Source organism: Siniperca chuatsi, linkage group LG23 (genome assembly GCF_020085105.1).
Source record: "Siniperca chuatsi isolate FFG_IHB_CAS linkage group LG23, ASM2008510v1, whole genome shotgun sequence".
NCBI classification, from domain to species: Eukaryota; Metazoa; Chordata; class Actinopteri; order Centrarchiformes; family Sinipercidae; genus Siniperca; species Siniperca chuatsi.
Genome location: NC_058064.1, coordinates 11,409,586 through 11,436,005, shown reverse-complemented (window position 1 = coordinate 11,436,005; position 26,420 = coordinate 11,409,586). Strand labels below are relative to the sequence as shown.

The following is a 26,420-nucleotide window of genomic DNA, read 5'->3' as shown; positions in this document are numbered from 1 at the left end:
TGGAGGAAGACTGGCAGTTTGTTGCTACTCATTATAAACTTGTCATTATCTGACAAAGATACAAGTCCAAGAGAGCACTACACGCGCGCACACACACATATACACACACACACACACACACACACACACACACACACACACACACACACACACACACACACACACTCTTGGTCAGCAAAACATTATCAGTGAACTGTACTGACTCAGTCCATACACACATTGACTCATGTCCAGTCAGCCATTGTTAGTGACTAAAACACCCACGTAGGTGCTCTCAATGGCAGTAAGAACAATAAGCCTACACATACACACATCCCACACACGTTTTTCTGCTCGCACGCAGGCGCCATTGTTTGCAGGAAGTATTCCTACCCAATTTATTCTCACAACACACATGGACATACGTATACAGCCAAATAAGATGTAATCTGATCCTCCTCTTTACTTCATGTACACTGAACGTGCTTAAGCTAGTTCCTCAGCAGACTTTAGCTCATACAGATGCATAGAGGTGAAGTGGCCTGATTTGCCCCTGTCTTGAGTTTATTACGGCTGAAGTTGTCTCGTCATCTTCTCATTATCGGAGTGGAGAGAGAGTCAGATTAATGAGTCACGGGGGAAGAGAGGAGAGGAGGAGGAAGGCGAGAGCTGAGCGGAAGTGAGAGAACATTAGTTGGGAGGAGGAGAGCTTCTTTCAGAAGCAATTTTGATCCTTCAGTGAAGCAATTGTGTTGCAACTTTCTGCCTCTGCTCCAGAAACATGTAGGAGAGAAGAAAGAGAGTTAGTAGAGAGTAGTTGGAGAAAGCACTGCTTTATAACAGCAATTATAAAAAAAACTGATGTTACAATGTGCACTGAATTTGGCTTTTGGCAGTGTTGGAAAGTAACTAAGTACATTTACTCAAGTACTGTACTTAAGTACAATTTCGAGGTACTTGTACTTTACTTGAGTATTCTTTTCATGCCACTTTCTACTTCTACTCCACAACACCTCAGAGGGAAATATTGTACTTTTTACTCCACTACATTTATCTGACAGCTTTAGTTACTAGTTACAACATAAGATTTTTACACAAAAAACACATGAAGAGCTTATAAAATATGATTTGTGGTTATAAACCAACAGTTTATAAAAGTACAGCTGAAACGATTACTTAATTGGCAACTATTTTGATCATCGTTTAAGTCATTTTTCATGTAAAAACATTTCATTGTTCCAGCTTCACAAATGTAAAGATTAGCTTTTTTTAAATGAATGAATGAATTCAATTAATTAATTAAATAATTATTTTAATAATTTTAATGTATTTTTAATCATTTTAACAAAACATTCTGAAGTAGTCACTTTGGGCTCTGGGTAATTGTGACGGCATTTCATACTATTTTCAGAATTTTTACAAACCAATCAATCAATCGATTAATCGAGAAGATAATCAGCAGATTATCCATAATGGAAATAATCAGTAGTTGCAGTCCTATTCAAAATAGTTCAAACTAAATATGAGTATAGTGAAGTCATATAGGTGATTTGACAATTGTCGCGGTAAATTCCAGCTAGCAAGACACACCCTATTATACAGACACACACACACACACACACGCACAAGCACAAGAATGTTCTTAGGCCGGCAGTACATGCAAAACAAAATCACATTTGGAATGCTGTCTGACTGAAAATACCAGTACTGTCACTGGTACACAGTTGGGTGTGTTCATTTAAGACGTCAAAGCTTAAGGGAGGTGTTTTCGAGGTGAAGTAGGAGCAGACTCAAACTATGGAAGTAAAATGTACTAATGTGGCCAACAATGTATTAAAGGTCTGTGTGAAAAGGTGACTCATTTTGGCTAGCCGTTTGGCGCACACTGCAGAGTACAAGATAGATTTATTGATCATTTTACAACACAGGTTTGTATATTGAGATTTTGTTTTGTAGTTCCCTTTATGCTACTCAAAAAAAATTATATACAGTGAATAAATAAAAAGTCATAGAAATAATAAGTCAGAAAGTAGCCAGATATGAGGCTTCTTTTAGGTCAAACTCAATTTCATTTGGTGTATACAGATTGTTTTTGATTTTTTTGTTGTTTGTAAACACATAATGTAAACAAACATTTCATTTTTGAATCCCTGAGATATGGTTATTAAAGAATTGTGACCAAGATATGTACTTGGGCATTTTACAGCTGAACCAAAAACGTGTCAGCGCTGTCTGGGGGACAAATTTTGTAATGGAGGTACTGTTTCTAAACTGCCTCAAACATATCTTTGGCATTTCTATACTGCAATATATTTTTATGTTGCAGCTGAGCTGAGCAGTGTAACTGCCCTGGCCCTTTGTGTATGAAAACACGAGTTACACATCAAAATCAAAAGGGTGTATATTTTTGTTTGTGTGTGTAAATTGTCCAGGTTGAAAGCAGTCCAAATAAAGCATGCCACCACTCAGATGATGAGAGATTGGACACACCACCTCCAAAGCCTCCCCGCATACGCAGGTAAGACATATTTTGTGTTTGGATGGTTCGACTTTTTTCAGACTTTTTAGCTTTTTAGCTAATATGATCAACTGTTCAAGTCTCTTCTTGTCTGCTCTTAAAGTTCACAAAACACTTGCAAAATGGATGAAGCAGAGGAATAAAATAACCCTTACTCATCCTCCACACAGATGAATGAACAGGCTCACACAGAAGTGAGCAGTAGGTGTGAAGTGGCCTGTCACTGAACACAGTGGGTGTTGTGTTTTGTAGGAGGAACGCAAAAAAAACCCTAAAAATCACAGCACAACAGTTTGTGTAAAGCACACAATGAAAACATATTAAACTGACCAAACAGAAACAGCAGGCATTGTTTTCACCTCAAACAAACCAGAGCTTTCTGACACATTAGTTCCCTGTCAGCCCACACATACACCCGGCCTCCACTTTACTGAAGTTAACTTCTGTTTGGCTGTTGTGGCCTGAGGAGGAGCTGTGTTTCTAGATAAATTTGCAACACTTAATAATACTCTGCAACACTACATTGTGTTGCATGTACCACAACCCAAGGGCTAGTTGAAGTAGAACTGCTATATATCTTTCTTCTCCCCCTCTTTGAGAACAAATACTGTACACACTTTTTCAAACTTGCAGGCATATGGTTTCAAACACACACTGTATCTGTTATATGCATAAATACACATGGATGTCCTCTATTTTCCTCTATAACTCTTTCTTTGGCAAATGTTCCGCATTCCCCCTCCCCTCCTCATTCCTTTCTCATCCTCTCCTCTTGCTTCTCTTCTTCTTCTCTGCTCCCTTTCCTCCCTCTCCGCTCGTTTTTAATTTTGCTGTATGTGTCCAGCAGGGGTTGTGCTCCACTTTCTCTCAGCCAGTTCATCTTCAGTCCCTCCGTCCCTCTTCTTATCATTTATCCACAGAAGGCTGTTAATGCAGCAATACATACAACTTTTTAAACAAGCCTGATAGATGCTCAAAGACTTTGTTTTAATGTCACTGAGGACGTCTTGTTGCCAGGAGACTGTTTCACTTAATTACCTGTTGCTAGAAGCATTGCCTAAAAATGTCCAGTTCGTCAGCATTGAATGCGTGAATCATTTACTCTCTGCTTATCCATGTGATTTAATTTATATGTTTTCATTAGTTTTAATTTGATGCCCAATTCTAAACCTTTCTAATACCAGAAAAATCATTTATCGGAGCCGAAGACCTAAGACCTTTGTTGTGTTCTCTTACTGCTAAAATTATCTTGTGTGTGTGCGTGTACTTAATTTGTCTACTGCACCAGCCGGTTTGAAAAAGCAAACATTTTTCAGAGGTCCTTATTTTGGGATGTAGCTGCAAGTGATCTGTTTACTGAAAAGTTTCTTTACTGCTCTAAGTAAAACATACACATTTGAACTGCTGCCAAAATAGGAAGCTTTCCTGTAAGTGGGACAGAACCCGACTGTCAGGAATATGTGATTTTCTCTCTCTACTAGTGTCACTCTTAAATCTCACGCTGTGTTCTCTTGCTGTGTCTTCGCTCATTTTCCTAAAGAAATCATGGCGAGGCCTAGTTTAAGCCTGGGAGTATTCTAGTGATGGTAAGAGCTATTTTTACCAACATAGTCCACATTCTGCCGGCCACACTCCCCCTGGGTCACTTCAGTAGTGTAAGTGTGTGTGGGGGATTTTTGTCGTGTTTGTTAGAGAAAGACACTTACTGCAGGAACTCTAATGAGGCTGGCATCAAGGTCACAGATACTGAGTCATGGCGTTTACATACCTACACACATATTCACAGCCACGCCCTAAAGAGTCATATCCTGTCTGTAGCATCTCAAATATTGAAAACTGTCAGTACCAAAAGGTGGCATTTAATGTTTTTTGTTAGACTTAGTCGTGTACTTATTTATCAAAATGTTCCTTTATAATTAATAACTTTATTTATGTAGGCAAAGGTTTTGTACAGCTGCTGCGTGTTAAGACTGGATTAAAATTAGGAGAGGTTTGACTTATTTTGTTAAATTAAAAAAGGGGTTTGTAGAAAAATGTGTTGATATTTCTCAAAGTAAGGTTTTACACAATATTTAAATAGTTTCTTTATCTGTACTGAAAATCAGGTATCATATTGGTACAAAAAATGGTACATTTTCAATTGATACCTGGCCCTATCAACCATTTTGGTTCAGTCTGACCTACCATGGAAGTTACAGTGATCCCATCCTAATCCACCAACACAGGAAATAAATGGCCATTAAATGAAACCATACTTAAAAACAAATAATTCCACAACAAAATGTTGGAAAAGTTTGAAAAGAGAGGGGTAAAGGAACCATTCAAACAACGGCATGAAAAAATAGCATCCCCAGTGGATTAAGAGAGATAAATACCATTTAGTGTGTGTGTATGTGTGTGTGACTGATGGTCTTAACCTGCCGCTGCGTTCATTAAGACAATCCATACTGTCTCAACCTCAATAATCCTACAGAACATCTTAGACCTTAGAAGTACTGTTATTGATGTAAGGTTATTAAGGAAAATAAGGCTTGTTATCTATAAATGAATATATTATAGAGGTGTCTTTTGAGTGCTGCAGCTCTCCAGCCGAGGCACTTAAGGCCTTAGTGTTGGAACTGCTACATGTCTCTTGTAGCAACTTTGCAGAGTGTGTTAGCATTTCAAGTTGTTAATTCTTATCGTTTGCAGAAAGTCAGATTGATAATCATGTAATGCAGCAGGCCGAAACACACTTTTGGTTAATCTGTGAACTGAATCTGTTTGGTTTGAGTGTGTTTTTCGCTACTTCTCTTGGTTGTCTGTATGAATGTGTCCTCAGCACAACCTGAAACCAGGAAGTGTCTCTTCAAGCTTTGTCCCCTTCTAGTGCATCTCACCTCTAATGAATGCATGCAGGTCCCACTGTGAACTGCCTCTGATTAGATATGCAGCATCTTCCCTCTGGATTAAATGTGTGTGGAGGGCACAGCGCACTTGTGTGTGTGTGTGTGTGTGTGTGTGCATTTATGTGATTGTGGGTGGTGTTAATGCATAAAAGTTTTTGTGAAGGCATGCATATGTGTGCATACTGCATACATATGTGTTTGTGTGTAGGAGTTTAGGTTTGTGTGGCCGCTTAACTGTGTCACCAGCATGCCAAAACAGTATGGGTGGCTGTAGTGTTTTTATACTTCAGGGCAAAAGTGGAAAAATTTGGGAGTGCGTGGTTAGTTGTGTAAGATGCTCTTTGAAGCATGTTTAAGATTTTCAAAATAGTTGCAGATCATGTCTTCTACACACAGAAGCTTTTAGAAACAGTCTGACTTAAACTGCAGAAATATTTAGCATTTATAAGTGCTTTATAACACTATAATATAGTTATACACATATAAGGACATTTTTAAGTGTTTATTAATGTACAGTATTTTTCAACAGTTATAACTCCTATGGCAATGAATATAAACATTTTACAGCTCTAAAATAGATGTAAGAGGAGCATTTATCTATTTTATAGTGTCTGCCCGTGTATAACAAGTTGAGGGAATCCGTCTGAGACTGTCACACATGATGCGGACAACTTGTTTCTAACAAGGCAGGTAATTCTGGTGAAGAGGTAAACTGGTTGTGTTGCAGTACACGGACGTTTCTGGCAAAAGTAAGAGAAAGTTTAATCAAAGTGTTGTCTGTTGTTTAACAGCGTTGAAGTTTGCTAATTTTCTACAGTTAAACAGATTATTTTTTTTTTTTGTTTGTTAGTGAAAGCTAAGCACTACTACATTTCACGTGTAAACTTTCATAATGTTTTAATTCATACTTGCGCTTTTCATGGTTCTCCTGTGATTTGTGCCTGTAACCTCAATGTCCTTTAATTTTGTTGACTCTGCTCATTTGTTTTGCTGTGACTTATTAGTGTTTGCTCCTGTAATAGCTCAGTTTCCCCTTAGGAATCATTTTAGTTTAATCTTATCTTATCTAAGAGGGACACTATAAGCCGAATAAACCCTGTGGCAACTGAGTGATTCATATCCCCATGGAAACAATCAGCACCAGTGGGAATCATCTGTGTTATTATTAAATATATCTTTTGCTTGCTCAGGCAATGAAGACAATACAGAAGAAGAAACTATCATGGGTAATTTATGTTTTCATTAAAAAAAAGCTCCAAAGGAATAATACATTAAATAATGTTTGAACCCGGAGACCAGAAATGAGCAATAAGTGACCCATAAGAGACGACTTTATATTCTGGTGGTTAGAAAAGCTCAGCTGGAGTTGAGCTTAATCTCAACAGGGGCTCTTTTTTCCCGCAGTCATGACCTCTGACTTCCCTACTGAGAATTATAACAAAAGTTATTATTCTAGTGTTTCTATATTTAGCAATTAAGTCAAACTGCTTAGGAATGATTCAGTGTAAATCCTGGCATGCTTTCCTATTAGTATATTCAACATGCCTTAGCCACATTTCATTAAGAAAAAATTAAGAATAGAGAATCATAAATAAACAAAAAATACACAGCATATAAATATAATATAAAATTCATATAAAATTGTGTCAGCCAATGACAGCTATACTGCAATGCTGAGGCTTTATGAGGAAGCCTTTTACAGTTTGACTACAACTCCAAAGTTGATCAAGAAACAGAAATCCCCCATACTTCTCGCTTGCAACTTCTGTCTGTGTCTATCTGTCTGTCTTCGATCCACACACACACACACACACACACACACACACACAGCATCAATCTACATTAGCTCTTGATTCAGTCATGTGCGCTTGATTTAGCATACTACCACATCCTTTCACCGTTTTGTTTTTTTTCTTTGTATATATTTGCGTGCATATGTAAATGTCTATTCTGTGGAGTGGAATAATATCTTAATGTTTAACTTTCCCTTGCTGTGTGGCTAGCTCAGTCACAACCTCAGCATCCTGTATATAGTTCACACACCTACACAGCATTTATCTATAGGTGTGTCTTTTAAGTATTATATAAGCACATTACCAAAACACACAGTACTGTACATGTGGGAGACTTTTGTTGAACACTGTTAAGTACAATAGAAATCACTCTTACTCATACAAACATTCACTGAACTAGCTGGTAGATGACCTCTTGTACACTTTGGTAGCTAAAAGAGAATTAAATGTGTTCTCTATTTTTTTATCACTTCCTCCTTGGCATGGGCCAACAGTGCTCTAAGTAGGCTGCTGCACAGAAAAGAATAGAATACAACAGAATAGAAAACAATATAATACTTTAATATCCCCCTGGGAAATTTGTGTTCGACTCTGCACTGCAGTTCCAGAAACATTAGATACAAAGTACAATGCATTGAGAGGGATAAACTCTGTAGTGGTGATTCAGTCTGTTTTCAGTTTGCTTAACATGCACAGATCATGTCTACCTTAAATCCACACAATATGGGCGAGAGCTGTCTGACAGTAACATCTGAGGACATGTAATTTGTGTCAGACATACTATGAGCATATTGCTTGTTTGTTTTTTAATTCTGCCACCTAGTGGTGGAAAACAAAGCTTCACAACATGAACAGAAACTACCTTTTAGTTTCATTCATGTGTGAAATAAATTTAGTATTAGTTTGTTTCATCATCTTAGTTTCATCATTTCTTTTTAGACAGAGAATAATTTAAATGTGGCTGTCTAAATGTCTAGAAGTTGTCTGACCTGTATGATGAAATTCTTGCCTTTTCATCATTTTCACTTCCTGAACCGCAGTCTTCAAAACTTCTGTTTCAGGAATCAAACCTGTTTCTTTTTATCCAAAGCGAATAGGTTAGGTTTGTACATTCAAACAATTTGTTTTAAAAGCAAAATATGCTGGCTTGTGAATGAGTGAATTTTCCATCACAGTCTTTATCTCTGTTAATGTACAATTCTGGCTTTGAGTTTGGTGTTGAGTTTATAGCATCTCTGTTACGTTTTGTGCCCTGTGGGATGTGATGTCTTATTAAAGAACATCAAAAGTCTGTCCCTCATGGCGCAATATCCATTCAATAAAAAGCTTGTCCGATTTCGCCTCTTTTTTGCTGTTAACTGAGCTCACTCTCTCTCTCTTTCTCTCTCTCTGTCTAGTTCCCAAGTGGAAGGTGACGTGAAGGAGGAGATACTCCAGCCCCCAGAGCCTCACCCTGTACCCCCCATTCTGACCCCGTCTCCCCCTTCGGCCTTCCCCACCGTCACCAACGTACGGCAGGACAATGACCGCTACCACCCCAAACCTGTCATACACGTCCTGGCAAACACACAGACACAGGTGAGTCTGCATATACAGGAACATGCAGATTTGCAGTTTTTTATTTTTGTATATAGAACGTTTTTCCAACAATATGTTAGTACACAGTGCTCTCATTTAGGAGCAGGTGATTAGATTTTCAATTGAACTAGGGCTGCAGCTAAGGATTATTTTTATTATAAATTTTTTGTTGTTTCCGGATACAATTTTTTGATTATGAAATATTTTTTTTAAATGGTGAAACACGTCCATCACAGTTTCCCAGTGTCCAAAGTTGAGGTCTTTAAATAGCTTCTTTTTTTTTTTTTTTTTTTTTGTCCGATCAGTAGTCCATATCATACAGATTTTCAGTTTACTATCACATAAGACAAAAAAAAGCAAATCCTTGCAAATTGAGGGGGCTGGATGAAGAGAATATCTGGCATTTTTGCTTGAAAAGGACTTAAACAATTAATTGATTATCACAATAGTTATTTTTCTGTTGATGAATTACTTAACTAATTGTTTCAGCTCTAAATGTAACAATAGCATTTTAAAGGAACTGTAGCAAATGTTAATCCAGAAATAGTTCTGATCTGCATGTTTCTTCTGTTAGGGACAATATTAAATATTTTTTGTCTTCTTTTGTGAGCAATTACTAAAAATGTGGTATGTGTCTCCAGAATTGAGATGACTTGCTCTGTTCACGTCTTTGAATGAAATATTATAATTGGTTTACTGGCACTGTGTGAAAATGTATTGCATGAGACTGTTGTGCCCTGTTACAGTCTTATCCTGGCAATCCTGCAGTTACATTATTAAGGAATTTTATACTTTTTGGGTGGAAGAAATTGCCGGATCAACTTGCTTTAAATACTGACTCTGGCTCCCTTTGAGACATGCCCCAACACAACAATCTGTTGTTTTGTAGCTGATGTCTCATCTTTTCATTTCCCTTTCAGAATAAAGAAGTGGATAAGCAGCAGAACCAGTCACAACCCAGTCCAAACAAGCAGACGAGTCCCTCAGACCAGAAAAACCAAGATCTACAAAGTCGAAAACAGCAGACTCAGGTCTCAAATCTAGATCTCAATGACAACTATAACAACAAGTTGTCTTCAACATCGACGAAATCAGAATCGGGCCAAGGCCAGACGCCCTCCTCGCCTCTCTCCCCGGTTGTTGAATGTTCTGGTGCTCCTCGAATTGAGAGGAAGCTGAGCATTGAGATTAAAAAGGTGCCGCTACAGGAAGGACCTCGTAGTTTTGACACTTCCTCCTCCATCGGAGTAGCAGGCGGAATAGGCAGCAGCTCAACCAATAGCGCCGTAATGCTGCAAAGAAGCCACGCCTTCAAAGCCCGCACTGGCCAATCTCTGCTGACATCTAGCTCCTCGCTGTCAGAGGACTCGGGCACGGAGGGAGGAGCAGGCGGATGTAGGGAGCGTCACGCAGATGGAGGCGTCCTAGCCAGACCAAACCACCTCCCTGTGAAGAATGAGAAGGGGGAGACACAGGGAGGGGAGAGAGTGGAGCTGAAGGCTGGCCATGCAGCGTGGGCTCAGCCCTGCAGCAGCCCGGAAAAACAGTTCGCCAAAACCTCCTCCTCCTCTTCTTCCTCAGACCGCGTTGCTCCATCCTCCTCCTCCTCCTCCCACCTCTCCTCCTCTTCTTCCTCCTCCTCCTCTACTCCCGTTAGGACTGCCCTGAGTTTCACTAACCCCCTGCACTCCGATAAGTCGGACGAGGAGGGGGATGGAGAGATGTCCGGAGGAAAGGAGGGTTATCGTACTAATGTATCCTTGGCGACGGCCATGGTAACCGCATCCCCTCACCACGGAGACCAGCAGCAGGTCCGGAAGGTGTTGCCCATGTCGATCGCAGGGCAGAGCTCTCTGTCACCCTCTCTAAACACAGCAAGTATGTCAATCAGCTGCTAATTCCTTTAACTAACTGGCTGCTTTCCTGACAGAATTAATTAACAATTATAATGGTAGTCATATAAATAAACAATTGGATTAACTAAATAAATTGGGTTTAGACATCACATAACTAACTCAACTAAACACTGAAGGTCATTTCAGCTCATTTTTGAGAAGTTCTTCTTACCAGAACTCTGAGAGTAACTCTGACAACCTGTCTTTATTATCCACACACATGCTGAGGAAAACCACACAGTAGAGTCATTTTCCAGGTCAGTAAGGAGACAGACCACATGCTAATGACATGTTGTATCTGTCACCACACACACTGTGTTATACTCTTCTTACTGCTGGGTAAAGACAAAGGCAGAGAGAAAAAACAGGAGACAAGGAAGAAAGGAATAACAAGAAGAAGAAAAAAAAAACAGTGAGAGAGAAACGGAGTGAGATTGTTCCAGTCAGTCTCATATGAAGCATGGCTGTATGACTAATTGGTTGGTTTGCAAGGAATGCTGCAAATGTTAACAGACAAACATCTGTCAAAACAACTCTACTCTTTCTCTTTCTGCTTGTGTGTTGTGAGTGAATTTGCGAACGGGAGAAAGAACCAAAGAAATCCTGTTTTTGTTTCGGTGCAGTTACGTGTGTGTGTGTGTGCGTGCGTGTGCGTGCGTGCGTGCGTGCGCAGAGAACTGTGGGTGCATGTTGGATGGTGAAGGATCAACACTGCATGATATTGATAAGTACACATTCGCCAATTCTGTGCACGTTGGGTTGAAGAGAGCAGTGTCACACAGTGTGCTGTTAGTGCATCGTTATGGCCTCACTGTCATGATCGCAAAGGATGAGATGTGGTTTTAATCTTCTGGGGACTGAGATCGCTCCTTCTTCTTTGTTGATTTCAAAATCATGAGATTCTGAAATCTGATTCTTGCTGTGATTGGACCTGACATGGAATGTGGAATGGTTTGAACTGGACTTTGGCTTGGAACGGTTTTGATCTTGAATGGGTTCAAAGCTTGATGAAATAAGACTTAACTGCATTTTTAAGTATTTGGATTCAACTGTGAGGATGCATGATGTGAATCAATTTGCCAGCAGTAAAATTGCTTCAAATAATAACTAGTATATGTTCTAATAAATAGTCTCTTGGAACTGGAAGATAGATAGATAGATAGATAGATAGATAGATAGATAGATAGATAGATAGATAGATAGATAGATAGATAGATAGATAGATAGATAGATAGATAGATAGATAGATAGATAGATAGATAGATAGATAGATAGATAAAAGAAATAGTTTATTGATACTGGGTTTTTTTTTTTTTTTGATATTTGGAGTTTAAAAAATCAGATAACGATATATCAGCAGATAGTGATTTTGTTTTTCAACTTTAACATACAACAATTCTGATAGGGATCCCTTGGATTTTTTTAATTATTGTAACAAAGATACATACTGAGCAGGACATTTTACAAAAAGTTGTAAAAATCTTCTGCATTTCTGTACTGCAATTTCTTGTAATTACTGACCACTGATACCAATATATCTGCAATAAGGTCATATCGACCTGGTCAATTTAATCGTCTAGCTCTGATAAGTTGCATGACAACATTTAATCAATGGCATAAAATTCCAAATAATTTTTAGTTGTCAGCAACAGCAGCTCACCTGACTTCTGTCCCAGCCGAACTGTCGTGTCACTTTAAACACCCACAAAGGAAGAAAGGAGTTGAACGTTGCACACCCGTAACTCAGATGCTAATGTTTTTATTTTAAATTCTAGTGTTCAATAGAGAAAGAAGCGTGTTAAAAGTTACATTGACATGGTGATTTTATTGATCCTCATTCATACTAAGGAACACAAACACACTTTTTAAAGTTGTTTTAGTAACATTTTTCTTTTAAATAATCAAATGAAATTCAAATGTTATGGTATCCATTTAAGTGTCTGGCATCATACATCATGCACTCCTGAAGTATTTCCAATATTTAAAACTAAATGCAGAAATATTTGCCTCACAGTCCTGAAGTGGGCTCTTTTGCTTTTTAGTCTGCTTGGCTTTATGGCACATTGTTTATTTGGGCTGCGATAGCGCTTTGTAATCGATTATGGAACGCTGATGGCTGCTGTTTGTTTGGTTGCAATAATCTAATGACTCACTGCTTGTTGATGAGATGCATTCAGCAAATTGCTCCTTTGTGGTTGGTTAAGAGGAAGCTGGTGGCTGCTTGTTTTGCAGGTTGCATTATCAATGAATCAATCAAACTTTTTTGATATTGCACAATTTATATAGGTTAGGGCAATTCAAAATGCTTTACTGGTCAGTGGCAAACTAATGAGACAGAAGAAATATAAACATTTATAAAGTGGGAAAATATATGTATAAAACATGTAAAACATTACAAAGCTACAAGATTAAAATTTCGGGATGAATAAAGTTCTCCCTCTTCTATCTGAAAGTGTAATAAAAATGAATATAAAATAAATACAACAATAAAATTTGAAAATGTCAATCAAAAGGTACGCTTTGCTATAAGTCTAGTTGATGTTTTGATATTCAGTATTCAATTATTATTAGTAGCTGAACATATTAACTTGCTAGTAATTCCACTGTTGTCCTATCGGTGAAACATGTTACGCCAATTCAGTTTCTCTTGATTGACACACAACCAACATCACAATGAAAGCAGGTGAACTCGACATTTCCTCTGTTGGTGGCAGCAGCACTGACCATAAGTGATTAACAGCCTCATAAAATCTTTTTAATTCTATTATCTTTGTCTTTGAAGCTGGAGTTTGTAATTGTATTGTTAACAGTACTTTTGTTAAATCAGGAACAGCACTATCATGTTATCTTTATTGCCGTCATTACTTATGGTGACATTAACCTGCTGTACAGCCTGAAAATGTTGCAATGCTAGATTAATTAGCATCTAACTCCGGCCTTCATTAAGACTAATGTTACACTAATCTAGGTTTTATGAGCTTTCCTATTGCAGCCTTAAATGATAGGAAGAACCCTCAGCTTCGAATGAATAATTCACAATGGTTAGGATTTCTTTAGACATGGAATTAAAAATGTTTTTATAAAAATGGGTAGCCATCGGGTTAGAAAAGGGTGTTTGGATTTCTAGCAATATGAGTTGGTAGTTTGGTTAAAACCATTAAATAAGACACAGTGCTGGTAAGATAAAGTCAATCATGGATGATGTACACTCAGTTTCCATTTGTTTAGGTACACCTAACCAAAAGCTTATGCAGTCTAATACAACAGTCCTGCAATGTACCGTCATGAAGGTTATAATGTCCAGTTTTTGTTGAAATGAAATGCATTATTTTAGGGTCAATAGATCGTCTCTGCCAAGAAATAAGGCTAACATTTTATAATAATGACATTATACTCAAAGGCAAAAAACTCTGTCTTTGCATCCCCCTTCAAATGAATGGGAGAAAATATAATTAAGGGATCAGGCTTCTTTGAGAGTCCAGCCAGGTCTCAGTAAGAAAGACACAGTCGGTCGGTAATAAAATCATTAGTACAAAATTGCTTCTTGGATATTGCCCTCGAATTAAAAAGAGCCGTATTTATTTTAGCTGGACAGTGGATTAAATGTAGCTTTCTATCAAGGAGAACCAGAAGTTATTATTGTCAGGCCCCATAAAGTTCTTGTATCAGTGTTGTGTTGGGCAGAGATAATAGAGTTTGTATGGTAAACACTAAACACTCACTGAATTGCTTAAAAAAGTAATAGTCACAGTCAATATCATATTTTTCTTGATTTCTCATTCTTGGACTAAAAAGTGATAAAAGATAAGCGGAGGAACCAGCTGGGACTCAAAACAAGAATCATCTTTTCCTGATTACATGTCAAAGTAAAAATATAAGTAAAAGTCCCAGAAAAAAAGGCCACATTTATATTAGCAGCGCTTGAGGAGTGTGTGAAGCAAGGCTGCCCAGCTCTTTCACCCTGTGTGAATGATTATGTATCATTTACACATACATATTTCCTTCCTGACAGTGGTTACATGTCAGGCATAGTCCTGAAACTAAGAGGTAAACCGCTATGATTTGTAGCATCAATATCAGCATTGATACAGTTCTCCGTATTGAGCATCTGCAAATCTATTTGTGTCTGATACTTTTTAATTACATGTGGTTATGTGTCAATCAATGAAAAGCATGATGAAAATTAAGATTGTCATGCTTTATGTATGAGAACATCTTTTAAAATTCAGATACAGTATTGCCAAAGCAATGAATACTGACATTAACTTATGATATATTCAGAACATTATTAATGTATAAAGGGGGGAAACAGTACATGTATGTAATATTTAACAAGTCTGCTTTTAAAATGTAACTACAACAGCAGATCTAACTTTTTTTGTTGTTGAAAACAGCAAAATTAGCAATAGAAAGAAAAAATAAACATAATTTAGTTTTGTATGTGAGATTTGTTTGAAATAATAATAATAACCAGAAGAAGAATGCAACAAACAAGTTAATAAATATACGTTTTAAGCAATAAGACGGACTGAAAATAGCATTAATAATGTTGATAATATGATTTTTTCATTATTTACTGCTGACACATTTGTACTCAAATCAGTACTTTGCATTGGCTAATCCACTTAATGAGGTGCTAGGTACTATAGAGACAGTATAGATGCATCTCTAGAAACAATCCCATTAGATGCATCCTAATATACAAAGTCATTTTAAATAACAGTATATTGTAAATCATGACAAAAAACAGTCAGATATCTGTCCATATTGCCTATCTATGTTTTAAATTTGCCTTTTAAGGTGACTAAACAGATTTACTGACATCAGAGCTTCTTTTTGTAATAAAGCAGTTTTGTATCACTGTACATAATGTGCCGCTATCTTTAGAGAAGGAAACACTTGTTATGAGTTTCAGCACTTGAGCTTTTCTCTGCATCGCTTACATTTCACTGCCGATCTCTTGTCTTTCTACTCGGCCAGTTATTAACGTTGCTTCTCATTTGACCTCTGACCTTTTTAACCCAGACTGCTGGGACAGCGATGACTCCCCTCCCCCCCTCCCTGCGAGAACCCCTGAGTCCTTCATACTGGCCACAGGTGCGTTTGCATTGGTCAAGATTCACAGGTGTGTTTCCAGTGCTGTGGATTCACTGGGTCACCTCCTGGATGCAAGTCTGGTGTTTTGCTTTTTTATGGCTGGTCAAGAAGGTGGACGAATCAATGAATATGAGCAATGTGTAATGCGTACTACTAATGCGTAGTAGTGTGATTGAAACCATCAGCAGTGGTTGTTTGCTACAGTCGGTAGCCTCTGATAGTTGAAAAGGGAGGAATATGATTTTCTATTCCCGTTTTATCTGGTCCTCTCATCTGGTACCTTACAATGAATGAACAGGTAGGCCTTCCGTCTCCCTCATCCTCACTTCAAACAGACAGATGGACACACATATAACAGGTATCAGGCCTGCAGGTAACAGGATGTTTTTTTAAATAACTCGGTCACCCTGTTGCCTTTGGCTGTTTTTGTTTTGTTTTGTTTTTTTGTTGAAGAGGAGAGCATTAAAATACTCAACCACATTAGAGCACATGAGATGAAAAGGAGTTAAACCATTTTCACTGTTGTGTCAAAAAGGAGCACATTTCTTTTGTGAGAGGCTTTATCAGTTTTACAACACTAGGGGGCACCATTGGCAGTATTTCAGACCTGCAGTGACAATGATCAGTCACAAGCTGTGTCCCAATCCATCCTACATACTAATTCACACTGGAAACTGTCAAAATAAGGAATACTCAAAACAGCCAGTATGCATACTACAAAAAAAACTAAAGTTTAGAGTGTGCTGTTGATGGGCACTATTCTCCCACAATGCAATGCACACAGGAAATTGAGGAGCTGTTCACAGCAGGAAAAAATAAAAACAAACTGCTGCAGAAACACCTCAGAAAATATCACATTTTTGGAAAATAATTTTGCTGTCTTGACATTGGCAGTGAGATGATAAAGTTGCAGTTTGACATTAAATGTTGAATATATTGTATCATTTCCTGTTAGTATAAAACAGTGAAGTATGTTGATTTCTTGTATACTAACTGAAAAAACAGTATACCAAAAAGTTTACTATTTAGTGCATACTGTATACAGTTAGTGTGGAATTGGGATGCAGCAATAGTTTATTGTTTTTATATTGGTTTAGAAATGGATGCATATAGATAGGGTACCGCGACACAGTACGAAGTAAGAACAGTGTCTTGAGGCTTTAATGTCATTTCTTAACCTGTCTCCTCATTGTCATCATCTGCTGTTTATGATTAAAGAAGGATCCTAGCTCTCACTTGTGTGCACCGGCTCAATCTAAATACAGGTGAGCATAAGGCCTTAGTGCACCTTTTGCCCCACGTGGGGATTTTTCTCCCCACTGTGAGGCTGAAGTATGGAGGAAAGCTTGGTTTAATGGAGGAGATTGAATGAGGAAGTAAAATGGAACAATACTGTGAAGCATAGTGAGTTTGAAAGGAACATAAAGTGTATGAATGTGTGGGAATGTGAGTCGATTTGTGCTTTAATGTCTATATGTCTGATGTTTTTCTTAATTTGTCATCGGCTGTTCTCAAACTCACTCCTTCTGTTGCTCTCTCTGTCAGACCCTCTGGAGGTGAAAACGTCAACCTCAGCTGAATGTAGCGGTTCACATAAAGGTATGAACGCGCACATCGTCACTGCCTGTTTCTGTCTGTTCATCCGTGTGCTGCCATGTGCAGAGGAGTCTCTGTATGTTTGTCCTCGTGTGTCCGTGTTTATGCGCGTTCACGGCAGTTAGTCAGCAGAGCAGGAAACAGACCTTCAGTGTTTTACAAATTAGCCTGCGCACGATAAGACTGACAGCATTTGTCAAAAGGGCAGCTGTAAGAGCGAGAGAGCGAGTAATAACGAGAAAGAAAGAGAGAGAAGAGGGGAAAAGATAAAACATGTCTATAAAGAGGTAAAATGAAAAATGTATGCGCGTGCTTATCCACACTATGAGGATTGAGTGATGATGGTTACTGCCAATTTGTTGCTTCAGTAGTTTCGGTGCGTGTGTGACAGAGACTGAATAATTGAAAGGAAATAACTGTTTGACTTGAGTTCTGTAATGATTTCTTTACTAGCTATGAATATAACTCAACAGGAGCATTCATGAAGAATAAAAAGGCTGTGGTTTCATTTAAGTTCCTGCTGATAGCCAGCCTTTAAATGTCATGAACTTGTGTCATGTCTTGAACATGCAAGTTTCTTGGCAGACAAAATGTTTTATCAGTTGCTGTAAAATTTCACACACATGTAATGTATATATTCCTCTTACTAAAGGTGTGGTGCAGCTCAAATGAGGCTATTTGAGCCTGAGGCCTACATGTGCTAAACCAGCCATCTGCCAAAACTGTATCATATTAATACATAAAGAGATATCAAGTCAAACCTGATTATTAAATGACATGTGAGTAGAAAATTTGTTTGATCTAGCACTCTAGTACAAACTAGATTGAAGTTAAATGGTAATAATTAAATATAAATAATAAGTTGGTAGTAATTACAATTTTAATGAATGCAGGACCTCCCTCAGTAAAACTAACATGGTTTAAATAGATCTTACATCACTAATAATATTATACCAGCTCTGATATTAACACAGTGCTTCCACCCCATTTAATATGCGTGTGTGTTTGCCTGTGTGTAGATGTGTCAGAGTGTGTTAAGAAGACATCTCCAGCTGACCCTGCATCTGCTGGCACCACAGCAACAGACCGCAAGGCAGACCTGGGTGGGTAAGTCTGCTGTCTTACCTCTTTTACATGTTTTGTCAGTGAATTTACCTTTTCCTTTTCCTGTGACTGGACGCTGTCGTTGTTCATGTTTCCACTAGTCAACCCTCTGAAGGAGCACACGTATTATTTGCACAAGAAATTATTTTTTTACTCTCCGTGCAGAAAACTTTGCTGACAAACATGGTTTCTATTAATGTCATCCTGTCTTTTTGATGTGTGGCACTGGAAGCTTTGGGCTGCATGTGCAGAAAATGTATGATGGTTTTGAAACCAGGCAAGAACTGAAGGCATATTTTCCTCCCGGGGGGATTTCTGGATGTTTTATTCAGTTTAAAGCAAAACAAACCTAGCTAAGATTTTTTTTTTTTTTTTTTTGCCTCTTCCGTCAGGGTTCGGTAACCGCTGCATTCAGCCCAAAGGCCCTCGGGAACCCCCCCTGGAGTGGACATGATGGAACGATCCATCTGCCCCGTCCACCAACAGTGTCCTCCCCTGTCAGGAGATGGACTCTACCGATCTCACCTGGCTGGTGCAAAAACCAAGCTGATAGATGCTACACAGACAGACAGCACAATTTTACATAGAAACACCTTCTGTGTAACTCTGTGCCAACACCTTCTCCAGTTTGAGCTCCTCCTCGTCCTCCTCATCCTCCTCATCCTCTTCCTCCTCCTCAGCCCTTCCTTCAAAGTGCCACTGTGCAAAGCAGAAGAACACTTACTGGTCAAGTGGCTTGTCCATTTTAGAACAAAGCCCACGCTTTCCTGTTCAGCTTGCTGATGTTAGAGGTGTTAACTTCTCTAGATGCTGACCTGGGATCAGTCGTTATTTTCCTGTTAATGGTTAACGGATAATTCCTGTATTTTTCCCCTGTTTTTGATAACTTGAGAGTAGATTAAGAAGAGGTCTTGTTTCTCTCTCTGAGCTGTAGACACATCATGAAAACGTCTCCATTCTGAGGCTAAGTGAAGAGGGATGTAGGTGTAACATGTTCAATAAAAAAAGTGTTCTCCATAAATTGACAGGAAGAACATTTTCTTTCACACCAAATGAGAAAAAAAGTTTTTTCATCATAAATCAGGAATTATCTTTAATCAGAAAAGCTACTGTGGGAAGCTAATTCCTGAGGTTTAACTGAACTCCCCGAAGGTGTCTGCTTCCTCCTACTGAATGAACAACAATCTTCAAAGCGAACCTAGATAATCTGTTACCCATGATGCAACCTTTTCTGTTGGGTATGTACAGGTTGCCAGGGTGCTCTCTCTCTGTTTCTCTGTCTCTCTCTCTCTCCCTCTTTTCTGTGTGCTGGTGCTACATTACAAAGGATCAGCATAGAAACAGAAGCACTCGAGCTGACTGTGACCAACCTTTACCTGTTTCTCACCTCCGTCGTGGTTTCGTGTAGGGTTTATTCCTGTGTTAGCTGCAGTTATGTCAGCTCTAGTACCTTATAGTTCTATGCTGACCTGCCTGTTTACCAAAGTCATAGATTGACATAGTTTGGTCATTCCAGTGGTCAGTAGCAGCCATGTTGGCTCCAGAGTCCTGCTCTGTGGCTGTTAAAGGAATTGTTCGACATTTTGGGAAATAATGCTTATTCACTTTCCTGCCGAGAGTTAAATGAGAAGTTTTATACTACTCTCATGTCTGTGCTGTAAATATGGAGCTGGAGCCAGAAGCTGCTTAGCTTAGCTTAACATAAAGACTGGAAACAGCTGCTAGCCTGGCTCTGTCCAAAGGTAACAAAATCCGCCTACCAGCACTAATTAACATGTTATATCTCATTTGTTTAATCTGCAGAAAAACTGAAAGGTAAAAACAACATGGTTGGTTTTACAGTGGGTTATGTGCTGGACTATTTCTTGGCAGAGAGCAGTGACTTCCTCAAGAAATAGTTTGGTGCATAACACCCCTGCACTGATTAAACAAATGAGATGTAGTGTGTGTAGAGGTGTGGTTAGGCGGTAGACTTAATTACCTTTGAACAGAGCCGGGCTAGCTGTTCTCCCCTGTTTCCAGTCTTTATGCTAAGCTAAGCTAAGCAGCTTCTGGCTCCAGCTCCATATTTACAGCACAGACATGAGTGGTATCCATCTTCTTATCTAACTCTCGGCAAGAAAGCAAACAAGTGTACTTTCCAAAATGTCGAACTATTCCTATCATCTGCTAATTCTGTGGCACTGGACATTAATAATCATGTTGACATCTTCGTGTGGTGTTACAAAACAAAGCTGAATGCAGCATACTGAAAATTGAAACTAAGGAGTTCAGTAAAAGGTGATATAATATGGTGAGACAGTCTAAGTAGTTGTAATAGGATTTTATTGATTGACTGAATTAAACAAAACAATCTGATAATGTTCCTGCTGTGTTGATCCCATAGGGCACAAATAAGGATTGGAGGTGGTTACTTGGCTTAAGACCCTTTAAAGCGAAGCCATCTCGACTTATTGCATACGTCTATGATTTGCAAAACGTTTAACCCAAGAGTGATGTTCCCTTCTCAAGTATCTCACAATAAAAAGCAAGGATTAGTTAAAAAAACAAAAGCAGAAATGTGTCAAGGGACCTGAATCATTCAACTTTAAAAGCAAAATTCCCAACTGTGTGCTCAAGAATTCTGCTATTTACAGTCACGACAGAGTTAAAATGACCTTAAAACACAACTGTAATGGCCAAACTCATCAGCTCTGTGACTCTGGCTCTCACTGCTGGGACCATTAGCCTGCTTTAGTCCGCCTCTCAGAGAAGACAGCCAATGACGGTCCTCCTTAATCTGGCTTCTCTCTTCAGTTCATTTCTCTCTCTGTGTATTTGGCTTCTCTTGGGACTCAAATTTGCTGTTTTATGTCTTTTTTTCCTCTGCACTGTCCTGTATTTTTTTTTTCTTCTGTCGTTGTACCTTTGCTTTTCTGTTCTCATTCTCCTCCTCCTGGTAGGGCCCTGAGATGAACGGCCATGCAAGTAAAAATTTTTTATTTTAGCAGCCAGTGTACTCACAATAAACCTCAGTGTTTCGGAGTAAGAATGTTACACATCGCCTGAAACTCTTACTGGACTTAACAGATTAATATAAAGCCTGGCTTTCCAAAACAACCCCTTCTCTACAAATAGGACTTGTATGGTTTCTCATCTGACAGCCAAATCATACTGTACCTGCTTCTGTGTGTGTGAGATCCAATAAGACAGCAGCAGCAGCTAGGGACCCAGGACTACTGTTTTCTCACGATTGTTATTGTTCTCTGCTAACTTCTCCTTCATTAGCTACCATTACTATACAGTATATGCATTGTTTTATAAAGATAAAGAACTGTACAGGGCAGTTTAAGTATATAATATTTCAGATTTCTTTTGTTATCTCTTAAATATTCTTATTAACAGAAGATGTAAGAAAGTCAGTGCATGATGATGATGATGATGATGACGATTCCTCCCCTACACAGTGTTTCCATTCAAACTGTAAATTATTCTGCTGCCCTTTTTGTTTTTGCTTCGGGCAAATATTTCAGGGTTTGTTTTATTTTTTATTTTTAGGAATTATATGCTTAAAAAGATTGAATTTTTGTTTTAATTGGTTGGCAGAGGAAAGGCATTGAGCAAGCCCCCTTTCAGATAGCTACAACGGGCTTCGAATAAGATTGTAATAATATTAATGATGATAATAATAATAATAATGGTCGTTTTTGTAAATGGTATTTTAAAAGTTATTTTTGTATACGCGGTTGTTTGTTGCATCACAAGTCCACTGCTCCCCACCCAAACCCCCACTCTCTTCTCACATACTCCCTCCACCTCTATTTTATTTTTCACCCATTTTTTACAGTTTCTCAGCTTGCTCTTTTAATGTAAAACATGCAGCAGAGATGGATCTCCTGCTCTGGACAAGGAGCATCTCATTATTTTCTCTTCTTTTGCCTCCTTCATACTTCCCCCGCTGTTTTCTCTCTTTTATCTCCCTCCCTCCCACCCAGCCTCATCTCTGCCTTTGTCATTTTTAAAAGTCATTTTCAACACGCCTGTGGTGCCACTTTAGCAAAGCATCTCTAACTTGTTGGTGGTTCAAAGTAACAAAATACGCCAGTAAACTGACAAATAGGCATGTTGAGAAGAAGTCTCTTTTGTTTTTCCAATCCTCCATTTCTTTACGCTTATCCAGCACATACCCATCTACCTACCTGACCCCTTCACATGCACACTAGCATCGATCTCAGAAAAGAGCCCACCTGTGCCTTTAAGTGAGAGCCTGCCTGCCCCTTTCCCCCTCTCCTCCAGTCATCATTAGCGGCATGAGCGTGAGCGATGTAATTCGCTGCTGCTTGCTCATTGCCTCCTGTGGGACTCTCTTCAGCCCCCACCCCACCACCACCACCACCACCTCCACCCTCCGTGCCCACCCCCTCACACATAAACACACACACACCCAAAATGTTTGTATGTTGCAGAAATCAATCAGTAAAAATGAACATTAAGAAAAGACACGCCTCTGTTTTTATTCATATGAGATGATGTAATGAAAACATATGTGCAGGTTGTGTTTGACTGTGTGTGTGTGTGTGTGTGTGTGTGTGTGTGTGTGTGTGTGTACATACAGACAGCTTTTATTTACAATATAGAGTAGTTAAGTGTTTAACAAATCACTTTGACTTATCGCTGAAGCCATAAGTAATAAAATACTTTAATTGTGTCTCCTACTGGCTGATAGCTCTGCACATACTGATAATGTCAATCATCGTGTGTGTGTGTGTGTGTGTGTGTGTGTGTGTGTGTGTGTGTGTGTGTGTGTGTGTCACGGTTCACAGCAGGAGATCCTCTCTCACACCTGGAAGATTGGAAGATCTGCAGAAATGAATGTATGCACACACACACATACTAATATGGCGATTAATTAATCACCGCAGGTGGTATAAACACTGTCTTACACAGAGACCTTGAGGGTTTCACATTTGTATTCGCTTTACACACAGAGAGGCACAGCAAGTGGGAAGACATACTGTGATTATTTGCTTCTGCTCACATGTAGCCAGTGCTCATTTCAGATTAATTATACAGTGCATTACAATACATTACTTAATGTGTAACTGTTGCAGCAGAGGTGGTTTGGTTCCAGTTATTGATAAAAGCACCTGTTACAGCAAACGGATCTACAAACCTGTTTTACAGTGATATTTTAAGTATAAATACTGATTATATTTTCAGCTGTACAGCATTAGTGAACACATACAGGGGAATCACATTCATTGATGGATTATTAGTTTGCTCCAATAGTGGGAAAAGTCACTTGAAGCTTTGATGGAAGAATAATACAAAATATTTTTTGGACATTTAAGTTTTTATTGATTATTTAGGAAAAGTTTGGTATATGCCAGCAAGTAGATCTTTTCAGGGTTACAGGAGTAGACGTTTATTACAAGACATGGTGAAGGAAGTAAATATTTATTAAATGAAAATACCACGTACAGACATGAGACACCCAGTTAACTATAAAATAAAAAACAAAACGTGTCACATTCACAGGCTTTTAGCTCTGATTGAAATCTAAACAGGTACTTTGTCTATTTTTGTATATACAAAAAAGGCCCCAGGATCAATCTCTTAACTTACTTTTAATCTCTATTCAAATTATCATTGCACACCAACCTTTCAGTTCATCCTCTAGTATTTCACTCAACATATTGAATCTTGAAATCTACTATTACATCTACCCAAAGACACAAACTACATACTCTATCAGATGGCTTTATAATACTCATAAAAATGAATTACAGTTCACGCACATTACAGCTACTAAAAATACACATATTGCATCAAAAGAAAGGATCTGGTACATTCATTACACAAGCATCACACTTTCTAACTTCTTCCCCTTTATTTCACTCTTTGGCTTTTTCTGACTTACACACCTGATAATCAGTGCAGTGTTTCCTTTGTTCAACACACTTACACTCACAGTAGCAAAATATGAATACTGTGTGTGTGTGTGTGTGTGTGTGTGTGTGTGTGTGTGTGTGTGTGTGTGTGTGTGTGTGTGTGTGTGTGTGTGTGTGTGTGTGTGTGTGTGTGTGTGTGTGTGTGTGTGTGTGTGTGTGTGTGTGTGTGTGTGTGTGTGTGTGTGTGTGTGTGTGTGTGTGTGTGTGTGTGTGTGTGTTCGTGTTCAGGTTGCTATCTTAACTGGGTCACCTCAGTTTCCCCATGGAGCAGTTTAACATGTTATGTAATGGCTTATAAATATAGCCAATCAGTGTTCAGTGTATGTCAGCATTAGCAGCAGGCTGCGCTGCCATCTGAAGACATTGAAAACTGTGTCAGCTCTGTTTTAAAGCCTAGAATATACAGTATAATGTATTCGACTAGATTATTTTTAGGTATATTAGTCACATACGGTAGATGCTGGAAGAATTTGACTTGCTAAATACGCACTCACACTTACTTACTTCATGGTGTTCTTCTGGGCAGACATCAGGTTTCCACTTCTTGTCACAAATTTTATGGTCAGTTGTAACTTTACAGCCCGCCTCGTGCAGCCGCTTATCATGTTTAGTGTTCATGCTTGGCTGTCACACATTGACGGGCCTCGAACTGAGTCACACTCAGTCCGTGTGAAGGAAGTGTTTTCATCTCAATAAATCAAAGTGTAAACAGCGCTGGCACTGTAAAATGATGTGCTCAATAAGAACCTACTTCTCCACAAACAGAATCCCAAGCATGTACAGTACAAGGAGGTGCGAGCGAGTGTGGAGGAAGAGCTGTCAGAGGGTGTATGGTTTGGTGCAGCTACAGACCTGTGGACCAGCACTGGTGGTGGAGGAGAAGCCTTTATGACCTTTACAGTTCACTATCTCTCCTCTGATTGGCAACTTAAGTCTCACTGTCTTGAGACACTGTATTTTCCAGAGCACCACAACGCAGAGCATATCGCTGAAATGATGGAAAACGTGCTCCAGGACTGGAAGATAAAAAAAGAGTCTGTCAGCAGACAATGCCAGTAACATGAAGAAAGCCAAACCTTGTGTTTGGTTTTCTTGTTTTGGTCACAATTTAAATCTGGCACTTTCCAAAGTCCTGAAGATGCCAAGGGTTTTCTCTACCTGGAAACCAGAGCTTAAAAAGAAGCAGGCAGAACTGAACATCCCTGAGCATGCACTGATTCACGATGTGGTCCCCAGGTGGGGATCCACATTTGAAATGATTTCCAGGTTCTTGGAGCAGCAGCAGGCCATCTGTGGGGTGCTAGCAGGAGACAGGAGCACATGGCATCTCATGCCTAAAGACAACGACATCACTGTCCTGGAGGAAGTAAGCCAGCTCCTTTGCCCTCTCCATGATTTTACACTTTCCTCCCCGAATCTGGTCTCGGAGCACATCTGCAGTGAGATACTTGAAGATCAAGAGGAAGATAGCACTCTCACTAAATGAATGAAACGGATAATGAGAGAAGGCTGCTACTGCAGCTAAGATATACAGAAGAAATGAAGAATGCGCTGAACAGTTTTGTGGATCCCAGGTTTAAGGGAATGTGAATGTGCTCACACTTCTGCACTATAATATGAACTGAAAGGACTGTAAATAATTGTTGCATTTGTGAAAAGAGCCCTGATGCAGACAGAGGCCCTGCAGCCTCTCCTTGTTTTGTTCAAATAGGAAATACTTAATTTAATTCATAGAGATGTATATACTTTTTGTTTAATTTAATTTATTATTTTGTAATGTATTATTTGGTTACTGTGTTATTTCTGTTTCGAAAGCAACTGTTAAAAACAAAAGCCAACAAAGAATGTTGTGGAGACAAAATACAATAAAACTTCTAATTACAAATGCTCATGTGATTTTATACATCCGTAGTGTCGTGAAATACAGGAATGCATTATAATTGTGAAACCGGGGATTTTCCTCAGACTATAATCGTACCATCAAAATCTATAATCATTGCATCCCTAGCTCTGTGTGGGAGAGTGAGAGTGATAAACTCATC

General features: G+C 38.8%; 1 protein-coding gene across 8 annotated transcripts in view; it reads left to right on the top strand.

Annotated features, from left to right (window-relative positions):
• Positions 1–22,925, top strand: part of ptpn12 (protein tyrosine phosphatase non-receptor type 12) — a 52,579-nt gene extending 29,654 nt beyond the window's left edge. The window contains exons 12-18 of one of the 8 annotated variants that reach the window (XR_006376749.1): positions 2,412–2,497; positions 8,576–8,756; positions 9,677–10,634; positions 15,677–15,748; positions 16,967–17,013; positions 17,294–17,347; positions 18,364–18,451. Coding sequence is in view for 6 of the 8 variants with exons in the window: in XM_044185428.1 (XP_044041363.1) it covers positions 2,412–2,497; positions 8,576–8,756; positions 9,677–10,634; positions 15,677–15,748; positions 17,294–17,347; positions 18,364–18,447; positions 18,841–18,902 (1,497 nt within the window). In the remaining 2 variants the exon portion in view is untranslated. Of the gene's footprint in view, positions 1–2,411; positions 2,498–8,575; positions 8,757–9,676; positions 10,635–15,676; positions 15,749–16,966; positions 17,014–17,293; positions 17,348–18,363; positions 18,452–18,840 lie in introns of those variants that run through there. The other 7 variants (XM_044185428.1, XM_044185429.1, XR_006376750.1 and 4 more) reach the window with 7 other exon arrangements.
• The last annotated feature ends 3,495 nt before the right edge of the window (positions 22,926–26,420 follow it).